The sequence below is a fragment of the Cynoglossus semilaevis genome, chromosome 8 (assembly GCF_000523025.1).
Source record: "Cynoglossus semilaevis isolate Cse_v1.0 chromosome 8, Cse_v1.0, whole genome shotgun sequence".
NCBI classification, from domain to species: Eukaryota; Metazoa; Chordata; class Actinopteri; order Pleuronectiformes; family Cynoglossidae; genus Cynoglossus; species Cynoglossus semilaevis.
In genome coordinates, this window is record NC_024314.1 from 4,684,168 (window position 1) to 4,707,101 (window position 22,934).

Sequence of the window (22,934 nt, forward strand, 5' to 3'; positions counted from 1 at the left end):
AAATGCACTGCAGGGGTGTGGCTTCTATTTCCTTGAACTATTGTGTTTCTATTGTGTACTATTGTGATAAGTATGGGTACTACCAAATTGTACAATGAATACATGCCTTCTGTATGGTTCGTTTGGGGTTTTTTTTTTTGTATTGACCTGATGGTTTGGGAAACGTGGAGAAAGAGCTGACTGAATAAACAACAACGTTTGGGGATTGCAGCTTAGTCTTAAGACTTAACACAGTCATTGTTTTTTATGCACTGGGTGAAGCTGACACTTGTACTACATATTGTAGATGATGCAAAAAAAGAGGACACGTGGAGTTAATGTAAAACTGTCATATTCTCTCTTCCTTTTTTTTCTTGCTCCTATTTGCTGTTCCTGCACTTATCTTTCTTTCTTCTTTTGACGCATTTTGCTCTTTTACTATTTGCTTCATGAATTGTCCCCGTCCTTCTTTGCTTCTCCTCTTTTCCACACATGCTTGTCAACATTTTCAATGTTCTTTGATCCCCTCCAAATCTCCACCTTATCTCTCTCGTCTTCATCTTTTGTCCTCATCCCATCCTAATCTTTCCTGCATCTCTCCGTCTCTGTCTGTTCCTCTGTCTGTCTCTGCAGGGCAAAGTGGCTCAGACAGCGTGTATGTCGGCCTGTAAACATCTGTCCACGTCGCTCATGCAAATGCTCCTCGACTCCGAACTTAAACAAGTCAGCATGGGAGCCATTCAGCAATTCAACCTGGATGTCATCCAGTGTGAATGTGAGTCGGAGCATAAACCTCATTTTGTTTTTGTCATTTAAAGTCTTTTAGCCCGTCCAATGCTGTTTACACTAACCATAATTTTCTTTTTCTCAGTGTTTGCAAGCTCAGAGCCTGTTCCTGGTTTTCAAGGAGACACACTGCAGCTTGCTTTTATCGACCTACGACAGGTAAAATGTCTCCTTAAATATTTAAGAGCACAGTGTGTAACGTGTGTGTGAATCATTATTATAATGACAAACTGCAATAGCCTAAGTTGTTTTGAAGATGTGGTACTGGTTACTAGAAGCATCTTAAATTTACTATAGAAACACAACCTATTATATATGTATATAATAATCAAGTCAAAGCCCAATTTTCCACCCACATAAATCTTGATTAACGTTTTTGTCTAAGTATATAGGTTGCAGCACATACACAGTATGTGCTCTGGTACTTTCAGCAATAATTTAAGTATTGAGGTTTCGCTCTCTTATAAGGGAAACACCTGGGGCAGAGCTCTTAAAATTTCATATTCATTCTGTTTGAAAACACAGCAGAGTGTTCAAAGCAACAATCACAAAAATGTGGCGTTTACAAAAAAATAGTGTAATAATTTAGTGGAACTAATTTCTTCTTTCTTCTTTGCATTTCTGCATGTCCCTGCTGCCCTTTATCTCACCTCTCTGCCTCACATCCAGCAATATTATGTTTCTGTGGCCTTTTCAACTTTCACCTGTCCTGTGGTTCACCTGCTCAAGCATAGTCCTCCCCCTTAACTGACCCAACACACACGCACAAACACACACAGACACACAGAAGCATACCCCCCCTCCCTTTTATGTTGTAAACACCGTTGGTATGTAAAGTGGTGCTTCATCTCATTAAGCTTGAGTCTGAGTTGACCTGTTAATCTGAGCCTGAGGAGGAGGTTTGCGATTGTACCCAGTCCAGGTCACAGCACACTTTTTTTTAACAACAGCGCCAGCAGTTTATCTATAAATTAGTATTTCAAATACTCAATCCTAGAATTTTGTCTACTTTTTGATTCCTGTTCCTATTATATTTACTATTCCAGATGGGTGAGACGGTTGTCTCTGTTGTCTTGGTATCAACCAATTTCATCAACACAGTTCAGCCACTCATTTTCTTTATTGATTAGTCTATGAAGTCCATTGCAAATTCAGGTAAAACAGTTTGAATAAAAATATAACAAAACACCAATTTTTATGTTTTGACGATGCATTTCTGCTAAAACCTAGAGGACATGACCCCAGTGATGGCTACAGTCCTTTCTGTCAAGTCATCCCTGGTTTAACCGTGATGCAGTTCATTAGACATGATGAATCCACGTTCCCTCCTATACAGATTGCTCGGTTGACCTATTAATCCCAGCCTTAGGTGAAGAAGTTTGGGAAGCATCTACAGGCTGAGGTTACACAAGGGTCATTCTTTTATTTGATGGCATGGCTGAAGTTTCAACTGTTACTTTAAATGCTTTTAACCACAAGGTTTTTTATAGAAAAAATAATGGTATTTGATTTAATTAAAAGACAAAAAAGCACTTCTGAAAATGTTTTGAATGCATCTGTTCAGGTTAAATATTTTACCCTAAAACAAGTCAATTTTTTTCTGGGCCTTTGGTTAAAGAAACCAGTTTCAATAAGTAATTTTTCTGTAGGTGACAAGCTAACACTTTACACACCAAAGTTTCTGCAAAGCAGAATACTTATAGTAGTTAACCCAACTCTAAATAAGCCTTTCTTCCTCGGTACTGTTGGTTTTCAGTCAATCATGCCTCTGTGGCTGCACAGGGAGACTGCATTTTGTATGGCATGCTCACTTCATTTGGCATTCTGCTTTAACGGACATTCTGGGAGAAGTGAGGGTTGTTTTTAATAGCAAAATATCAATTTTGTATGTAGCAATAAACATTAAGTCTTATCTTTAAATCTGATGAGGAAGCACTGTATCACATTAAAGTTTCAAAACATAAACATCACTTTCAATGCACAGTTGAAAAGCTAGTCTCAAAAATGTTTTTCAGTTAAATTGCTGTTTTCAGATAAAACAATGCACTGATGCCAATGTAGCCAGGCTTGTCTAAGCTCCCTGACTCATGTCTAATGACCACAGGCACCGACTGCTTTTACCCACAAATCCATTCTTTTAGAACCCACTCAAGCTCCTTGTAGAGAGCCATTGAAAGGGGGACTGTCAAGACTCTCAGCAGATCTTGTGCAGCATTTACATAAGTCAGCCCATGAACTGTCACAGTTGTCTGCCACACACACAACACGGAGGTGTTTACTGTTTCACTTGTATGATAACATGACTCAGCTTGCCCCACATGATTTTGCTAGATTACACTGCCAGATATAGATTTAAAAGGGGGAAATTATTATCATTGCAGAAATTGTACTAAAAACTGAAGAAAAGAAGAAAAGTTTAAGAAAAAGTGGGAAAAACCACCTACAGATGAACAGCAGATATTGAGTAAAGTATCAATACATTTTGCAAAAAAAGTTTTCTACAGGCCTACAGCCCACGCTGTGTCCCAACAAGAAGCTCAATTAGTGCCTTGAACATAGCACATACATTATGTAGCTGTTGTCCCAGAAAATGTGTTTCAACCCAATAAAAATATATGTCATTTATGGTAGTTCTCCAATATCTGGGTCTTAAAAAGGCAGTCATTCCTGGAAGTTCAAATTGTACCAAGTCTCTTTTTTAGATCCTCTCAGTGGATTTAGGGGTGTGGAGAGTTGAGTGAGTGTTTCTCTTCACATCCCTGCTCATCACTTAGCTCCAGGTGAGAATGATGCCATTGTTGCTGAGCCCCTCTCTGTGTGCTGCTGCTGCTCTGTCAGCTGAATAATGCTATTATCACTAAGCTGTTCTTTCACTGCTCTTTCAACATGACCCAAACACCCAGCTGTTTCACCCTGTGACATTAGCATACTCACTGTGTGTGTATGTGTGTGTGCATGAGTAAATGTCTGTGTGTGTTGGGTGGGTGGGGTGAGAGGGTCATCTCCATCAGGTTAACTAGGGGTCATCGTGTGGTCATTTCAAATGCTGCTACTATTCATGTAGTTAAAAAGGGCCCTGCACCAGTACTTATAGCTTAAGGTAAATATGGTTTTGGGTTTATTTTTTAATGTCCAGAGCGGTTTGCATTCACAATTGTGACCATTTGCATTTACACTTTACTTATGTGTGTCCCGAGTCCACATAGTGAATTTCTATGCACATAAAAGAAATCTTAAGTCTTAGTTTGTGTTCAATCTGGATTTCTGCAACAAAAAACTTGGAAACACTAAAAATTAATTATGTATATATTATACAATAATTAAGGTAAAACCACTCTCTTGGTTTGTTTTCTATCATCTAAGATCATCTGGTTTGTTTGTTTTTTGTCAGAATGTGATTGTTGGGTATTTTGTGTTTTTCAGCTGCTGGACCTGTTCATGGTTTGGGATTGGTCAACGTATCTGGCAGATTATGGTCAACCAACATCTAAATACCTGAGAGTAAATCCAGCCACGGCTCTGGCTCTACTTGAAAAGTGAGTGCATATTTATTCTCCTGCCAAAGAAAAACCTTTGAATTATTGCAAATGCCTGCAGTACCAGTGGTGGTGTGTTCAAATATTAGTGGGGCAGTGTGAATTATAATAAACCATTTACTTCAAAAACTAACAAGAATTTGACAAGTACATGTGATTCATTCTTTGTCTGTGTAGATTATAGGTATACCTTTAATAACTCAGCTTTTGATTTTGCTCTGACAATGTGCACTAAAATTCTCCCTTCAGTTTTTGCTTTCCAGATAAAGCATGAGTGTGAAGTCGGCTGCTTTATGTCACCTTCCTGTATTTCCTCAGATTTTTTCCTCACTTTTTTCCTCTCTAAACTCTTCCTTTCTCTGCTGTCTTTCTGCTGCTACTGCTAACGGCTGCTGCAGAGTCTACAGGGGGTAGGTGCAGAGTTCTGTCTGTTTCTCTTAACCCTTCAAAGTCTGGCATGTTTTTTCTGATATACAGGCTCTCCTCTTTGATTCTGCACAGAATTTGTAAATTGGTTTCAGTTGCAGGTACAGCTCAGAGTGATGATGTTTGTGTTGTGTTAGTATTTGTTGTGAGCTTGTAGCTTATTTTCTGTTAGCAATAATGAACTTTGAATGAATGAATGCGCTACAAATACAAATACTTTTATTATGATAGTATAAGTATGATTATTTCTACAGCCATGAATATGTCATTTGTCATACATCAACAGCAGTATTGATAAATCACAAAAATCAGAATCACTGTTAAAACCTTCCGCCTCGTTGTATTTGCAGGATGAAGGACAGCAGTAAGAAGAACAACATCTTCTCTCAGTTCAGGAAGAACGACAGAGACAAACAGAAGCTGATAGAGACTGTGGTCAAACAGCTGAGGAGCCTGGTCAACGGCATGTCCTCCTAAATACTACACAACACACAAACACATACAGGTACCAAGATGCCAACATGCAGAAGGACGATAATGACACACTGTACAGAAGAGAGTGAGTGAACACACACAGATGACAAAACTACACAGCAATACACACTGAACCAGGCATGCAGGGAAGTGAGCGCAGACACACCATCTGTGTGAACTCAAGTCCTCATACTGTTGTAGACTCAATATTTAATGTAAATAACAACAAATACACACAGACACACATCCTCTTATTGGACTGAACAGTCAAATGTAAAGTATTTTTATTGGTTTTACTGACTGAAATTATAATATTAATTATTTTAGCTGCAGGGTGAGACTGGATGTGACAAGTACTGACACAAGGGGTTTAGGGGTCAACACTTTTTTTCCCACTCATATACATTAAGGCCAATATTCAGTTGTTTATTACCAAAAGTTAATTGGTACATGAGGTAGGTGAAATTATGAAGCTCATTGTGCTAGTACTTCATTTAATGTGTGTTTATGTACAGTGTGTGAATTGTGTGTGTTTGCCTTGTGTGTTTATGTGTGAGACACTGGCAGAAAGCTGAATGATGACGTCTCGGAAGACTGACGTTCTGGAAATGAATGAAGTTTTGTTTTATCCCTCTCTATCTTTCCTTTCTGTACTTCTTTTCTTCTGTTTGCCTTTCTCTTAGCCCTTGAGCTAAATACTGAACTTGGATGGTGTCACTGTTCTCAGTCAATGACTCCAATTTTTTTTTTCATGGCCCAATATGTGTCAAAAAGTTATATCACAAACTACTGCATTAACAGTGCATTCAATTACCACACATATTTACATAGAAAAGGCTCCACAGGGAGTCTACAGAGACTTCACTCTGACTGGTTAAATGTGAAAAATCATGATTAATCACAGAATGTCAACTGTATTAACAGCTAATCCAAATCTGGATGTGAAGTGGGATTAAAAAGTCTTTAAGCACCCAAACATTTAGGCCAAACTGTTTATTACTTTAAATCAGTAGTTCTATAGTTAATTTAAATGATATGCACTAATAACAACTTAGAATACCCATAATATATGTAAATGTTTGCATCTTCAGCGATTTCACTCCTTGCCAGTGTTAACTAGATGTCACCCAGTTCTACCAAATCTTTTTGCTAAATCCAAAAATATTTAAAGAAAATACATTTATGTTTTTGTATTTTATTTATGATGTTGGTTTGTTAAACATAAAACAATGTTTGTGATCGCTACAAATCATGTGGTATTGATAGAAACAGTCTTAAAGCAACCCTAGGCATGGGCTTTTAAAGAAGACAGCAACGCTGTGTTGTTTTTCTGTTAGCAAGCTGGCTAAACAGTACTACTGGGCAGAATGATACAACAGAAAAACGTCTAATCAGACCGCATGCTTGGAGTGTTTTACTTGCCAAGTGTTAATGCGACTATTTTTGGCAAATGATATCTGTAAGATGTGATCACAGCAGAATTTTTTTTCATGACACAGGGGAAGCTGCTTGTTCACTGAGTGAATTTATCTCTTATAACACACAACTGTCCGGCTCCAAATGTTGGCCTGCACATGTCAAACCACAGCAGCCACAGGAGTTCACACCCACTGCAGTGCAGCAGAGTAACACCTGCTGGCCTCAGTTGTTTGACATTTCTGTCCTGCAGCTAGCAGCCAAATACACTGCTACTGTGCACTTGGACAGGATCAGTGGACAAGCATTTCTCACATAGTCGGACATGTTCGCACGGGCACTTGGTAGAACGTGACCGCCACGTAAACTGTACATTCTGTGCAGAGCAGAGAAGCCAGAAATATAGGTCGCTCTAGCAGTACAGGATGTTTATGCTACGGCGTGTTAGGTTTTTTTCGAGATGCCAATGTCTCAAATCCTCTGCTTTCGTGCTAACACATTTTCTTGTTACACTGATGTAAACAGAACATCAAGGTGTTATACAGTAATCAAGTCCATAAGTACCCCAGAGCTAGAAGTATGCCACACTTCAGATGCACAAAGGAATAACGGTGCTAGCATGCTAACAGCAAACAACTGAAAATACTTAAGTAGCTGTGATGCATTAGCTATCTTGCTTTAATGACCTTCAATTGAAATGGATGATTTATCATAATAAATGAAAAAGTGACTGGCCTATTATAAAAAGACATAACTTGGGAACAAAATTGAGATTTAGCATTTAGATCAAAGTTTACTCTTGTTGAAATACTCAGAAAGTGGTCAGCTACCAGTCTACAAAACCTACTCCATTTGTGATCTCCATTTAAAACCTAAATAATTAGCCCCCATGTGCTAATTTCCAACACGTCATTAAATAATGTCATATGATCTTAACCCCCAAGTTGAGCATCATTTTCATTCAGATTATTTTGTTTTCTGTTCCTCAGGGTGGAGTTAAGCTTTATAATGACCTACATAACCACAATATATTCACCAAAAACAGCAATAATGATTGGTTTATTTTTAGCCTAATTAGGCAATGGATTAATTGATTAACTCTTGATGGAAACATTTTTATAACAAGACTGTTTTTATTCAGTTGTTTGTTTTTGTTCTTTACTTTTATGAGGCATTTTTGCACTGAAGCTCATGAATATTGTTTTCCTTTTCTTTTTTTTAAATATTTGCTTGTAAATGCCACTGTATATACTGCATATTTTGTAAAGAAAATATTACAGCAGTTTGTCTGCTGCAAACTTGACCTGGGGGGGGGGGTAAATGTATGATGTGCACCTCCATTAACACCTGAAGCAAATATGTAACTAGTAACAGTGTGAATTTGCATCTGTTGCTTCCTGGTGATCACACTTGTGTACAGATTGAGTAACTCTGTGTTCTGTTATTTTATTTGGTTTACTATAATATATTTCAATGAATGATTTAACCATTTGCTTAACTTATCAAAGTGGATTCCAAAACTACAGGCATCATCACAAGACCTTTACATGGAATGAATGTAAGTACAAGTGAAGAGGTTCATTGGGTCTCTCCTGGACTGAAAATTTTTTTCCTTACATTTTTTCGTGACAAAATGCTGTTATAATAATAAAAAAATGTATTCAACTGGGAAATCTAATGTTATTGATTTCATTACCACTCTTCAGCTAACTTTATATGTTTTCCACAATACAGCTATGTTTTGTGCACATGCATGTCGAATAACAGATCTGCTGTGATGTATGGTTTGCAGTCTGTGTGAAGGGAGGCTGAACTGGAGAACGAATTCTCTGGAGTGCAAAGGATGGGCAGAATTAGGAGTAACCAGATCATTGAGCAAGGTTAAGATGATATCGACATGTTCTATATAGACAAAGGTGGACAAAGGATGTTGGAGACTGGAAAGGACCTGGAGATGATCCATGTAGCTGTAAGAGTAGGAGGCAAATGATGTAACCACATGAGCAGGTAGCCAAAGAAGGATGAAGGGCTTGTCTGCCAGTTACTCCAGGTAATTTCAACTCATCACAGGTTGACCACAGGCAATTTCCATATCTTACAAAGTACACATTTTCTTGAATTAATCACTGGACTTGTTACATCTGCATTTACAAATCTCTGTCAGTATTGCAAATATTGTATTCAGTAGCACTTCATCGTGACCACGCCCACCACCCATTTAAAGTTGCTAAAAGGCAATGCATATTACTGTAACCACCAGTGTAACCACCATTGTATACATATTATTCCGTGTTGTCAGGCTGGATTCTAGAGACGACAGTCTACTGTAGCCACAAGAGGGCAGTAAATTACACAATAGAAAAAGCATCTGATCCTGGAACTGGAACAGAATGTGATTTGTGAGAGGTCATGGACAGTCCTCTCTCTTCACTCTTGTGTATGTGCATTTGATTTAATGCTGCTCGTCTCTCTTGTCCTGCCAAAACATGAATTCCTTAAGTAAAACGTTCTAATTATATTAATTGTGTTGTTTGATTTCAGATGATTATGTAGGGCTCTTCTTTGGAACAATGCATCATCTGTGTTTGGAAACCAGAGCTCATTTTCTCTACACACACATAAGACATTTCTCCTCCACAGGAACTTGGGACTGCACCAGGAATTTTGACTGTTTCCAGCCCAGGGCAGGAACCAGAAATAGAAGCTCTTACCCCCTAAATAGTCCTAGCTCTAGAGGTAGGACTATCAAGAATTACTGCCACATTTTATGTAAAGTTAAATTTCTCTTCTAACTTGGGTCATAAAACTTAAACTTATATATAACAGTTGAAACTTTAAGAAAGCTCTAGACACCCAGCAGAGGGTGCTTTAAGTGCACTATGCGGTGATTTTTTTTTTTCAGTGCCTGTGAGTAAGCATACAGGTATATTGTTGGCAACTTGGTGTCACTTTTTCAGAGGCCAAAGGACAATTTGCATAATCTTCCTGGAACTTTTGTTAAGCTTGAAATCCATCCAGTTATCACAAGCAAACCATTTAGTTCTTTGAAAATAGATCCCATTACTGGAATTTTAATGGATGAGGGTTAGAAATGGGAGTGACACTTTTTGTGTGAAGGTTTTCTGCCCTCTGAGTTTTGCTGTATTCCATTACTGCACACATACATGCTAAGTGGGAAACAGCAAGTGAACTTTGGCCTGGCTCAGCAATTGAATGCTGAGGATCTCTGTCGCCGCAGATGTAATGAGGCGAGAAACATTTAGAAACCTCTATTATCACAGCACAAGACCAAACCAATGCACAAAGACAGAAAGGTGTTTGTTTTCCTCTGAGGAATACTGTGCACTCTGTGAGCTCTACTGTCATCATGGTGCCACATTAACACCGTGACCTTTCTGCTACTTTCACGTCCTCCGTGTCCCAACATCTACGAAGTGAAAGTTCGTGCATCACTCATCTCATACAGCCAGGCTGTTTTCACACATTCTGGACACATCTCAACATGTATTCTATTACAGACACACTCTCACCTGACGGGAATCTTCAGTGGAGGAAAGAAACCATTTTCCTGGACACGGCTCAGTTGGTTGAGTGGGTTTGCTTTACAATTCGGGGGCTTGATATTGCTTTTTCTTGGCAGGACACTACTGTAAAACATTACGGTGTCCTAATACCAGTTTGAAGCCCACATTAGTGCACAGAGTTGTGTCAAGATGGGGAATGTGGAAGAAGAGGAAGATTTGTGTTGAGTCATTGTTGACCAGTTAGTGACAGCAGCCAAAGCATTGTCTTTAAAAATGTGGACCATTTCCCCCAATGGTAGGATAGATCAAAATGTTCAAATTTACCAAAGTTGTCCAATTTTAGTAACTTGAACTTATCAAGACACTGATAAGTTCAATGACATTTATCATTATACTGTGGTCACTGTGTTAGTTGCAAACTTTGATGGAAATGTTGAGATTCATCTGATTTGTTTATTCTACTGAGAGAATTTAAATTCAGCAAAAGTAATATTCTAGTTGTTCTGCTTTACTTTAGTCATTCTGTTTTTAAGTCCCTCTTTGAACATACATTTCTACTTTCTTTCACTCCTTAGTTGAGACAGATGATGACAACGTACAACACCTGGGTCAGCACAATACTTCATGGTAAGTTTCCCTGTTAATTTTTTTTAACCTACGAGTGCTTTCATGTGATGTTTTTAATGTTTAACACAGAAACATATTTATAATTCACTGTGACACGACCTGTGTTAGGGGCGGTTGGTTGGAGAGGGTGTGTGGGGAGGGGGGTTCCTTCCTGTGTGTCAACAGGAGTGACAAGTATTTTAGTGCAGGGATCAAACACTTTAACAAGGCAGTAAACAGCTTTAACATTCACTTTAACAATACAGCAGACAGACAGAGGAGGAGACACACAAACCTCCACACCTTTGTCACTGCCTTCACAGGCTCTGACCCTCACACTGACCCTAACTGTTGCTTTACTGTTAGCCCAGTCACTCATTTTAGATAGATAGATAGACGGATAGATAGACAGATAGCACTTTATTAATCCCTTAGGAGTTACCTTTGGGAAATTTTAGAGACTGCTTCTTCAGAAGCTGAAACTGTTAAAAAAAAGTTAAAACTGTCTAAAACAATTAGTCGTTTCTTCTTCTTTCTTTGTAAACAACTGCATTTCAAGGATGACTATGACCTCATGATCCCTGATTCTTCCTCTTTTTCATTTCTCATACAACTAAAATTACACTTATTATTTCAGAACATCTTGATTCAGACTAATTCCTCGAACTCTTGCACCATAAATGACCTGCAATCAGCAGTCATTAATCTCTATATCAACTCTTTAAAGATACATTTGCAAAAAACCACTCCACCTCCATGCAATGAAACCTGGAAGTGGCAAAGACTTTTAGAGAGCAAGTAAAGTTTATTGGGTCACAAAGTGCTTGACGAGGAGAAAGTGCAATATAACATCAAAAGAGTAGCAGAGATTAAGGACAGGGACAACAAAGTGCAGCGGTTAACCTGGAGACAGAACATGTGCCAATTCAAGTCAGGTATTATTCATCATTTCCTGTTTTTAAACTTCTAAAAATGTGTGCATGAGACTTGTGACAAGGGATGTCATCCACCTCTTTCTGTATCCCACTTTCCAGAGTCCTATTGATGACAGTAACCTTGGTGAGGCCATGTGTAATAAAGCCAGACTTGGAGTGAAGAGTTCAACCTGACCATTTTCATACTTTCCACCCACACTGGTGAGTCAGCAGAAAAACCCATTGTGGCACTGAATGTGGCGTAAGAATGTTATCATTCTTTCTCATGTCATGATCCAGGTCGCACCCACATTTGTGCCTTCTTGTTTTGGTTGAATAATATATGATAAAGAAATGATCTCTATGGCAGCTGCCTGTTGCCAACCCGTTACAGGAAAATTATTGATTCATCCATTCAAAGCTGAACCAAATACATTCTATTAGCCTTTGTCATAAGCAGTTTAGTAGCCTCTAAGAAACTTTTCTTCAAGTGTTTCTGGACCACAGCTGGCTACAAAGCAAATATGCACTTTTGGGTTTCACAACCGAAACGCAAATGGCCCAAATTGCAATAGATTAAAACAAAAAAACAAAAAAAACAATAGTTTTAGTCAAACAGTTCCGATGTCTTGGACGTGGACTTGGCAGCTTTTGAGTTAATAAGAGTTGGCCAGCACGGATCAAAGCCTGATGAGGTGTTCGTGTTATCGCTAGTGGGACACCAATGGACAAGTTTACTTTCTTTTGTCTTTTTCACTGACAGTTGTTCAACTCCCTAAATATTTATATCATTTATATAGGTCTATGGTACAATTACATTTTTAGTTTTCTAGACAGACAGACGACTTGGCGACTTGGTTTCTGGGTGACTTGCTTCCGACTGTCAATCCTCACTGGATCAAAATGTTCAAGTTCATGCAGGATGGGTAGCTAAAGAATTAAATTCCAGTTGTCACTTTCTCCTGTTGTAACCTGAAGAGACTCTGCAGTGACAGACAGAGATGGAGACACAGAGACAGTGACATCAGAAGACAAACAGTGAGTGACCTGCTGCTGACCCAGGGGCCCTGACACTCCCTCTGACCTCCTCCTCCCGCTGGGAATGCACCTCTGATTAGCACCTCAAACTACCAAACACAGGAGCCAAGCTGACCAGTTACCATAAAGAGTGTTGTAAATCAGTTTGAATGTGCTCCTGCTCACCTTAGCTAGAGTGAACCTGAGGACAAAGAGTCATGACAGTGACTTTTTTTGACATTTTTGGTCTCCTTTCCAAAAGGAATAAGAAGCATGCAGCGTTTCATCTGCTGTTGAAGCCTTTTTGTAAACCATGATTAGCACCCTGTTAGCACACAGCTAGTTTGTGTTAAGAAATTACGTTAATTTGATGCCAACTTTCTGTCCTTGTTTGAACGTGAACTCTGATGTATGCTAGATGCATGCATTGTACTGTATTTCAAGCACTTATACCACATACTACTGAAACGGAGCAGGATTGGCACTTAAGTAAGGTACATATTTAAATAGGAAATTATAAAAGCTTTGCCTAGACTTTTTTGAATCAGAATTGAACCATATATTTTCTTCTGATCTGTGCTATTAGCTCTGCTTTGGGCTTCACCTTTGACTGTCAGAGTGACTGCTGCTTGCCACTCACCAACATTTTTCCATTTGAGTAAGAAAAAGAACTGAAGATTGGGGGGAAAAACAACTGATAAAAATAATTTTTTCTCACAATTCATGAGTCAACGATACAAAGGCTTCTTATTTAAGAGAAATATTGTTCACCGTCTAATGGTTGTCATTTTAAAATACTTCTACAGATATTTAGAGCACTGTTCGCCCCACACCCCCTCAGCTCCCCTTTCAGAAGCACAGTGGTAAAATAATAATGTAAGATAACAAAATGATTTCTGCACCCTCCTAAAAAGTGTTTTTTAGTGACAAGTCTGGTCCAGAACTGGATCTGATCTTTGTATTTTCCTTGTGCTTTCCTATTAGAAACTCTGCATGATAACTTCTTCAACAGATGTCTTCTTTTGGCTTCTCCACTGATTCATCACAAAGGTCGTTTCAGAGTGAGCGTAAACAGTTGCAGGAGGGAGGAAACATAAAAAGTTATGGCTTGTGTGCTGCTTTGTTGACACTGCCTCTCCTCCACCACTGTGTGCACTGTCATAAAGGTTTGACCTGCTGAAAGGGATAATAATGAGCCAGTGTGAATTTTTAAAACATACTAATGAGAATGACAACGGGTCAAACACAGTCACCGTGTCCAAACAGGTGAGAAGAAATGAGCACAACTCAAAAAAGATTGTGTTTTGACTGGTTCACAAAATGAATAATCGCTTGAGAAAATAACATCTAACTCTATCTCTCTTATCTTAACCAGTGAACTTGGATTCACGCGAAAGTTCACCAAGATGTCAGGGTCACATACAGGTCAGTCAGAGCGCTCTCTGTGAGAGAGAGAGAGAGTGAGAGAGAAAGAGTTCACGCACATAACGTTGTGGTAATGTTGTTTAGGGCTGACTGTGCACTCTCCCATTGTGTGTGTGTGTGTGTGTGGCACTCACGTTTTTTTTTTTACTGATCCAGAATCAGTATTTGTTTGGACCAGCACATTAATAATAAAGAGCACTAGTTGTTAATATTATTGTTTATTATATATTTGTTATATATGTTTAAATATAAATAACACTTTGCACTTTTCAGTACCTTTTTCTTTCTATTGTATTGCTGACCATCCACTTGTGCTGTAAAGCATTGTTACTGGTCAGCACAGTGTAATAGTGGTTAAATACCTGCCTTACAGCAAGAAAGTCACCGGTTCAAAGGCTCAGGCAGATGACCTTCCTGTCTGCATGTTCTCCTCTTCTAGTATGTTCTTGGGTGTGTGGTTGATACTCTCGTATTGTTGGAGCAGATGCTTGTCCGTGCAGTACAAAGCACATTCTGATTACACTTATTCTCTTTTGTTTTGTGTGGTTTCATTTAACCACAGTGGTTGAACGGTGGTGCGCAGCTGTAAGATGCAGCAGTGGAGGTGCAGATGTCTGACTCCTGCAGCTGCTCAGCAGATTTGCAGTGAGTGATCGCTGCAGCATAAACAGCCCAGAAATCATTCTCTACACTTGAACTTCACTTCACCCTCTTCTACTTCTTCCCCTGCTTCATCACACCTGAACAGCAGAATCCTGTTTCACACATTCACACTGTGATGAGAAAAATACTCACCAGCTACAGCATGACCAGCTGGAAACTCATTCACCCTGAACACGCATCAGCCTCCGCTGACTGCCTGAACACTGAGTAAACAAGGATCTGTCCATTAATACCCAGGTCGCTGAGTGGGTCAGATTCCAAATCCCTGAGTAGAGATGAGAACTTTTGTACGTTGTTTTTTTTTTTTTTATCTGACCCTCACTGCAGGTAGAGTCTTGTTCAGAATTGTATAGTGTCACAAATAATACTTTTTAAGTGACGGCAAGCCAATTTTCATAAATCTTCTTCAACCTTAAATGGGTTAGTAGTCATCTGGAAACACTGGCTCTACATTTGAAAGAGTGAATTATATTATACGTAGTGGCCAGAGAAATATTTGAAGGTCTTGTTTGAACACAAAATGTCAGATTCTAATATGTTAGAGACAGAACTAAAACATTTTCAGGTGACATCATTGTTGTGTTAAATTGTCTGATTTCAGCTTAATAACGTTGTAAACATCTCTGCTTTTATAATGAAAGCACTTTTGTTCCACTTTCAGAGCATCTCCAATCTCTTCACCTCTGTCTTGTCCCAAACACTGCAACAAGTTTTTAAAAAGTATGCTTAACAACTGGTACATGAAAGAGCATTTGCATCTCTGGGTGAATTCAGGGGTTTAAAATAGAGAAAGAATGTGACACTATTTATCTGCTGTTTCAGACTCTGTGAGCATAATTTCCGTAATGAGGATGGAACAAAGAAAGATATTGAGGATTTTTATTGTATTTTGCATTTTGTAGTGTATAGCCCATTCTACATTTATTTTAAAAAGACAAAACCCTCAACACATCAAGCTTTGGATATTATATATCCAGGGTTCCGATGTTACCGAGGTGAAACAGAGCAAAGTTATAGATGTCTTGACTGTAGACATAACAAATTCAGAGGTGAGATATTTTAATTATTGAACAACAAACAATTTAACTTCCTTTCATTTGTATTTTTTATTCCAGTATCACCCCTTTCATGGAAAACGCAAGAAAACAATCAGTTAAACTCCAGTTTCTATTGACTGATTTGCATGACTGTCTACTCGTTTTAATCCTTTAATCCAATAGAAAGTTGTGGTCATCAGTTCACGCCATCAACAACATCTGACCAGGAATGAATGAAACTCCACCTCTGTCTATTGTGTGCAGATCTGTAGGTAATCTGCTTTTTGTTTTTATTTGATCTTCTACTGTAAATGAATGTACAAACAGCAACCTCTGTGGGATGGTAGTTAAAAGTCCTGGATTTGAGAGTGAAGGATTGCTGGTTCAAATCCCTCAGTTTTTTTTCTGTATTTGAGGTGTCGTAGCCACGTAGACATTCTGACAAGGTCGTTGACCTGAACAAGGCATGAAAAGGTTATAAAATGCTAAGAAACACACTGTTTTATATTTTCTAAAACATAATACAATGTTGATTGTTATATCTAGTTATATCTATCAGCATCTAACAGTAATCACCTTTAGATGTGTCACATAGGAGCTGTACAAGCTCAGTTTTGATTAGATTTCTTTAAGGACTCGCTCCTTATCAGATAAGCACACATACAACTGTTTGTGTGTTATCAGAAAAATAAAGGTGAACATGCTTTCTTCAAACCTTAGATTACCGACTGTGGGTGAATGTGGAGCTGCGTGAGTTCAGGATTTGGGCCAGGCGTGTTCCACTGTTTGCTGTGGCTCATCTTCGATCTGGGGGTGAGTAAAGACCTGGGCCAAATAACATCACAGACCATGAAGAAGAGAAAAAAACTAGAACGTTTCTCTTTTATTTTCCAAATGATTCGCTTGTGTATTTGGACACACTGGACAATGTTTCTCCAACAGTGACAGCTGAGACACTTTAAACCGTGGAATATCATTTGGTCTAGTTTATCCTAAAAATAGTTGAAAAAGTCCAGAAACGGAGAGTAGGTAGTGCAGCGATGAAACAGAAACATTATTTGCATCATCAACACATCATTCATTCTTCCTTCCTAAATGATGATGCCAAACCTTTGAGTCCCACATGTTGCCAATACTGTCTACTACCCACATGTGTCATGTATATCATTATGGGTATTCTGTGGTCATTAGAATGTATGTCATGAAAGTTTTTTCTTAGTTGTGTCTGAGATACTCCAGTCTAAAGTATTTGTTTAAAAACATGTTGGTTTGTAGTTGAAGTAGTATTAACTATAAATCACATGTTTTACCGGTGGATTATGGGTTAGACTTAAACTGCGTGTCTGTCTGCTGTAGTGTCAACCATAGGGCACACAGTTTTGATGAGAATTCCATTCAGTAAGAACTCACAGTGAGGGTGTGGCAGTGGATGAGCTCCATTCTCTGAGCTGCATGTTTACTTTTTCATGCGATGCACACGCACAGGGATATAACCGTGCGCGTGCGACGCTGCTGACCCGCGTTTGAACTCGCTGTGAGAGATATCATTTTTATAACACACACACACACACACACACAGATGCAGGTTAAAGTCCTCCAGATTAGGCAGAAGTTGTCTGATAGAAACGGAGTCAAACAGAGGACAGCCCCCCCCCCACCCTCCTCTCTTATAGTCTGTCTCTCCACTTTCTTCATCATTTCATCTTTCTGTCATATGTGCTCCCTCCTTCCCTTTCTTCTCCTTCCTCTCTTTACTTTCGCGCAGCACAGATGCAGTTTTTACGCACCAGTCACCCACCATCAACACAGCGCACACATCAAATTATCCCCGTGCGTAAAATCCAGAAACACAACATGACTTTGAATGGCACTGGTGAAGGCAGAGACCCGCGGGGAGTGGGATTAAGATGCTCTCCGTGCCGGAGCCTCTTTCTCCACTTTACTGAAGCCGCTGAAAATGTGCTGCTCTAAAGAAAGCGTCTTTGCTCTTGAATGCAGGCCGCCCTGCAGGCACGATTACTGATCCTGCGTGCGGGCCTTAAGCCAAGGTAATGAGTGTGTAAACTAGCTGCCTTGTGGCCAACAAAGGCGACTCGGGGACGCGTTTCCATTGTCTCGGGGGTTGGGGGGGGAATCATCACCTTTTCTGAGTGAAATCCGCCGCGGATTGTCTGCGTGCAACAGGAGGTATAGGGGGATTAAAGATGGAACAAATGGTAAGGCAAAGTCAGCCAGTACAGGCCGGGGGCGGGGCCGAGCGACTCCCACAATTAAAGATGAACTTTGTGTGAACTAATTTATCTGAGGGAGGAGAAGGTAAGAGGCTGCCCGCCGTCCTGGCAGACTATAAAAGCGGTGGATGTGCGCAGTGTCGGAGCTTCAGTTTCGAGGAGGGAGAGTGACAGAGAGCATCACCTGAAACACATCCAAAGACACAACACAACTGCAGCAACATGGCTCTGAGCGCACTGCTCGCCACCTTCTTCTGCACCATCGTGCTGCCCATACTCGTGTTTCTTGTGGCGATGAAGTTGTGGGAGGTTTACATGATCCGGGGCAGAGATCCGAACTGTTCCAGTCCGTTGCCACCGGGCTCCATGGGCTTACCTTTCATTGGAGAGACGCTCCAGCTCATCCTCCAGGTTGGTTCAAATGTACCTCATGCGCAGTACACACTGCATCTACGTGTAGATTTATGCTAGTCGAGGTTTCCTCACAATGTCTGATTCTTGTTTATTATTAATGTGAATTTTACGCACGGCCGCATTCGCTATACGCGCAGTAAAAGCAGTGCTTAATGTACCCGATTCATTCACTTTCAGCCATGAGTATGCGCAATTACGCACTATTGAAAGTGCGTAAGTAATACTTATCCCACAACTCAATAGACACAGGTAAACGGTCTATTAAACACGCTTTTATTATAGTCATCTTTCTTTGTTTAAGTCTCCAAGTGAGCGCAATAACGCGTCGTTATACTTTTTTTTGTTTATTTGTTGTTGTTGTTTGTTTTTTTTGCGTTAAACTTATCTCGTTAATGTGGTAATCGAGATCTAGTTGTTATTTATTTAGTATAGCTACGTTTTCGGTCATTTGCATTCTGTCTAATTATGCGCATAATTACGCACCGGTGTGGAGTGATGCTAAATACAACAATACTAACTAATACTTTCATTTAGTCAGTTACTGTCACTAGACAGCGTGAGTGTGTGTTCTGTGTTGTCGTCTTATCCAAGTTGTGTGCGTTTTTGTTTTTATTCAACTTGTCCCTAATCTTTTTTTTTTTTTTCCAGAGGAGAAAGTTCCTGCGGATGAAGCGGCAGAAGTACGGATATATCTACCGCACTCATCTCTTCGGAAACCCGACCGTGCGCGTCACGGGGGCTGAAAATGTGAAGCAAATTCTAATGGGAGAACACAAACTGGTGTCCGTGCAGTGGCCCGCGTCCGTGCGCACCATCCTGGGCTCGGACACCCTGTCCAATGTGCACGGAGCCCTGCACAAGAGCAAGAAAAAGGTACGTGTTTTCCTGTGGACATGCAAGAACACTTCTTTGCATTCACTGTACACAACTTGTGTAGTATCATTAATACAGAAATGTGAAGACCAAATTGTAACACTTGTAACACTTCTTTTTTTTTTACTTAGGCCATAATGCGTGCCTTCTCTAGGGAAGCTCTGGAGCTCTACATCCCTGTTATTCAGGAGGAGGTGCGGGCTTCCGTGAAGGAGTGGCTCTCCAGAGACTCCTGTGTGCTGGTCTATCCAGAGATGAAGCGCCTCATGTTCCGTATTGCCATGAGGATCCTGCTGGGCTTCGAGCCCGAGCAGATCAAGACTGATGAGGAGCAGCTGGTGGAAGCTTTTGAGGAAATGATCAAAAATCTTTTCTCTTTGCCCATTGATGTTCCCTTCAGTGGACTGTACCGGGTAAGACAACCCAAACTCCTTGGCTGTATGACAGTGTTTAGCTCAAAAGATGATGAATTTAGTGCCATAGACTTGATCTATGATAAATATATATATATATATATTGTGGATGGATGGAACACTTAAATCTCATTCTCTGGTCTGTTTACCAACAGGGTCTGAAGGCCAGAAATTTCATCCACTCCAAAATTGAAGAAAACATCAAGAAAAAGGTACAAGAGTCAGACAAGGGCTCTGCTCACAGGGATGCCCTGCAGCAGCTCATAGACAGCAGCAAGAAGAATGGAGAAGCCCTCAGCATGCAGGTAATGATTGGTTCTTCACCATGTCTCACACTCCTGTAACCTCCTACTGTAAATCTGACCTCGCTGTTGCTTCTTCTCTGTTGTAGGCCATTAAGGAATCTGCTACTGAGCTGTTGTTTGGTGGTCATGAAACCACAGCGAGCACAGCAACGTCTCTGATCATGTTCCTGGGCCTCAACCCTGAGGTTGTGGACAGACTGAGACAAGAACTGATGGACAAGGTAAGAACGCTGTGACTTAGAACTCCATACATTTTTATCTCAGTTGATAGCATTTTAGATTACTTCACCAAAGTCAGGATATCTTAACTGAATAATGTGCAGAAATGATCTGTTTTCCTGCAAAAATCAGGAAATTCATGTGGTTTTCTTTTGTGTGTGTGTTTAGGAAGAACAGGGAGTGGACATCCAGAACTTGAACATTGAGTCTTTGGAACAGTTGAAGTACACTAACTGTGTCATTAAAGAGACTCTGAGACTGAACCCTCCTGTTCCTGGAGGATTCAGAGTGGCCCTCAAGACATTTGAACTCAACGTAAGTACTTTTGAAATCCCACCAACATCAAGTTCTCAAAACAGATTTGCATGACAGGGTTTGATAACTGATCATTACCTCTTCCACTCTTCAGGGATACCAAATTCCCAAAGGCTGGAACGTCATTTACAGTATCTGCGACACCCATGATGTGGCAGAGATCTTTCCTAACAAGGAAACCTTCCAGCCAGAGCGTTTCATGACCAGATTTTCTGGCGGCGACTCTAGGTTCCAGTACATCCCATTTGGAGGGGGCTCCAGGATGTGTGTGGGCAAGGAATTTGCCAAAGCCCTGCTGAAGATCTTCCTGGTGGAGGTGGCCACAACATGTCACTGGACTCTTCTGAATGGGCCACCCACCATGAAAACAGGACCTACAGTCTATCCTGTGGACAATCTGCCCACCAAGTTCACCAACTATGTTCAGAATTAAGCAAATGTCAAAATTATAGTTTTGAGGCATGTTTTTTTTTTTAAATCTTTCAAAAGGCTAAGGAAGAACTCAGGTGTTCATAGAAAACAGATCAGAGACATTCAAACATGAACTGACTCTTCTGTTTGTTTTCTTGCATTTTTTTTGGCAGTACCTGTAAATAGTGTAAATGACTTGAGAATGGATTTCATATTTTATATGACTGTGTTAACGTTTTTGTATATAACTTCCTCCTGAAGATACAAACTAAACTAAAGGCACTATACACCGACATGGAACACTTAAATCAACTTGGCGGTGTATCTATAGGGTGATGTACATACAGTATATATATATATATATATATATACACACATACATACATATATTTGTATATATATGTATAATTTAGAGTCAGTTTATGTAACATCTGTATCATATCACAACTTATTTAAGTGACGTTACATTGTATGGGCTTTTATTTAATAAAACAGTTTTGCATTGAATCTGTGTTTGTGTCACTGTTGTCTCCATGCATCGATTTCTTTTTTTTTGCACTGAGTTGAATGTCATTACCAGATGAATGACCTCTGTTCCCCTCACAGTGACGCACCAACACGTGGACCACAGATCAAAACAACAATAGAAATGATTTACACTTTCAAAAGGAAGGTGAGAACTGATCCCAAGTGTCAGACACGGTACTGTCACTGAGGAGACAGTGTTGTGGTATGTGGCCCATCTATAGGGGACCTGCAGGGACCTGTAGGGCTGCTGTGGGACCAGTGTGTGTTCATGACCCACATTCCAGTATTTTTAAAAACGTCTTGTCCTTTTGGTCCACTTGATGAAGACCTCCACTTGTGTGTACTGTCCTTTTGGTGCCATATTTCCTCCACTTTATGATGTCTGTCTTATGGTTTTGTGCTGTGGTATTTTTAAAGCCTTGGAAACATTTTTGTTTCTGCTCCTCTTTAACAGTGAGATCCCTTTGATGCTTTGTAAAACCTGGCTTCTGTGGCGGGATCAAACCCTGTAAATGGCCAAAAGAGAAGAAAAATCCTACTACAACAGCTGATCTCTATTAAGGGTGAGTACAAGTGACTGGATCTGACAGTGGGTGTGTGTCGACTGTTGTTTATTATTGCTTTATATCCTAGATATTTATAGGAGATACATTTTTGAACATTTTCATTTATAAGAGTAGAAGTTTGTGGTTTTTACACAATTATTAAGATGTGCAGAGTAAGTGATATAATAATAATCATACTAAGTGAAAAATCTTGGTGTGACAGTTTTGTGGCAGTTTGCTGGTATTTTAATAGTGCCTCTGAGTCTTTTTATATATCTTCAGTACTGTTTTATACATTGATTTGTTTCACAGCTTTTCCAAATGCAGCCAACATTCGCCCAATAGCATGAAGTTCACATTTTCCACACACAGAGGTGTGTGTGTGTGTGTGTGTGTGGGTGGACCAACGGGTCTGTATACGTATTCATCATCTTAAAGTGATCCAAAAATCTAAAGCTCCTTGATACAAATGGCATTTAAAATGCTAATTATCAAAGACAACATGAATCGTCCTTAAATGAGTTGAAGCTCATCTTCACCTCTGCTCTCATGGAGACCTTGAGGCAACGTCAGCCTTAGAAGGTTAATGTGTCTTTACCTGGGTGGTCCCGAGACACATTCCATCATCGTTACACAATAAATAAGTAGAGAGAGGAAAAAGAAAATAGCAGTGAAATCTGGAATCCATAGAAGAAAGAGAGCAGAGCAGAGCAGAGCAGAGCAGAGCAGAGCAGAGGGCTGATGACCCTGACAGATGAGCAGACAGGGTGAACCCGAGTTCAGACTGAGCAGTTCAGTTTCGGGACACTGAACCATTATAGACCCTGCGGAGGAAGAGAGAAAGTGAGTCAGTCGTTACTGAGGGGACAGAGATAAT

At 39.8% G+C, this 22,934-nt stretch overlaps 2 protein-coding genes across 7 annotated transcripts in view; both read left to right on the plus strand.

The window, feature by feature from the left end:
- The window catches only part of exoc6 (exocyst complex component 6), a 23,094-nt gene extending 14,804 nt beyond the window's left edge, over positions 1 to 8,290 (plus strand). For 3 of the 6 annotated variants that reach the window (XM_008314153.3, XM_008314154.3, XM_008314148.3), the window contains 5 exons: positions 613 to 754; positions 851 to 924; positions 4,189 to 4,301; positions 4,700 to 4,711; positions 5,078 to 8,290. In XM_008314153.3, coding sequence (XP_008312375.2) covers positions 613 to 754; positions 851 to 924; positions 4,189 to 4,301; positions 4,700 to 4,711; positions 5,078 to 5,204 — 468 coding nt within the window. In that variant the 3' untranslated portion in view covers positions 5,205 to 8,290. The remainder of the gene's footprint in view (positions 1 to 612; positions 755 to 850; positions 925 to 4,188; positions 4,302 to 4,699; positions 4,712 to 5,077) is intronic. The other 3 variants (XM_017034657.2, XM_008314155.3, XM_008314151.3) reach the window with 1 other exon arrangement.
- A 4,878-nt stretch (positions 8,291 to 13,168) lies between these two features.
- cyp26a1 (cytochrome P450, family 26, subfamily A, polypeptide 1) lies at positions 13,169 to 21,584 on the plus strand. Its single transcript, XM_008314156.3, has 7 exons — positions 13,169 to 18,445; positions 19,097 to 19,321; positions 19,453 to 19,734; positions 19,890 to 20,039; positions 20,126 to 20,260; positions 20,427 to 20,573; positions 20,668 to 21,584. Exons 1-7 carry the CDS (start codon positions 18,257 to 18,259, stop codon positions 21,004 to 21,006), a joined length of 1,467 nt encoding a protein of 488 aa, XP_008312378.1. The 5' UTR covers positions 13,169 to 18,256; the 3' UTR covers positions 21,007 to 21,584.
- The last annotated feature ends 1,350 nt before the right edge of the window (positions 21,585 to 22,934 follow it).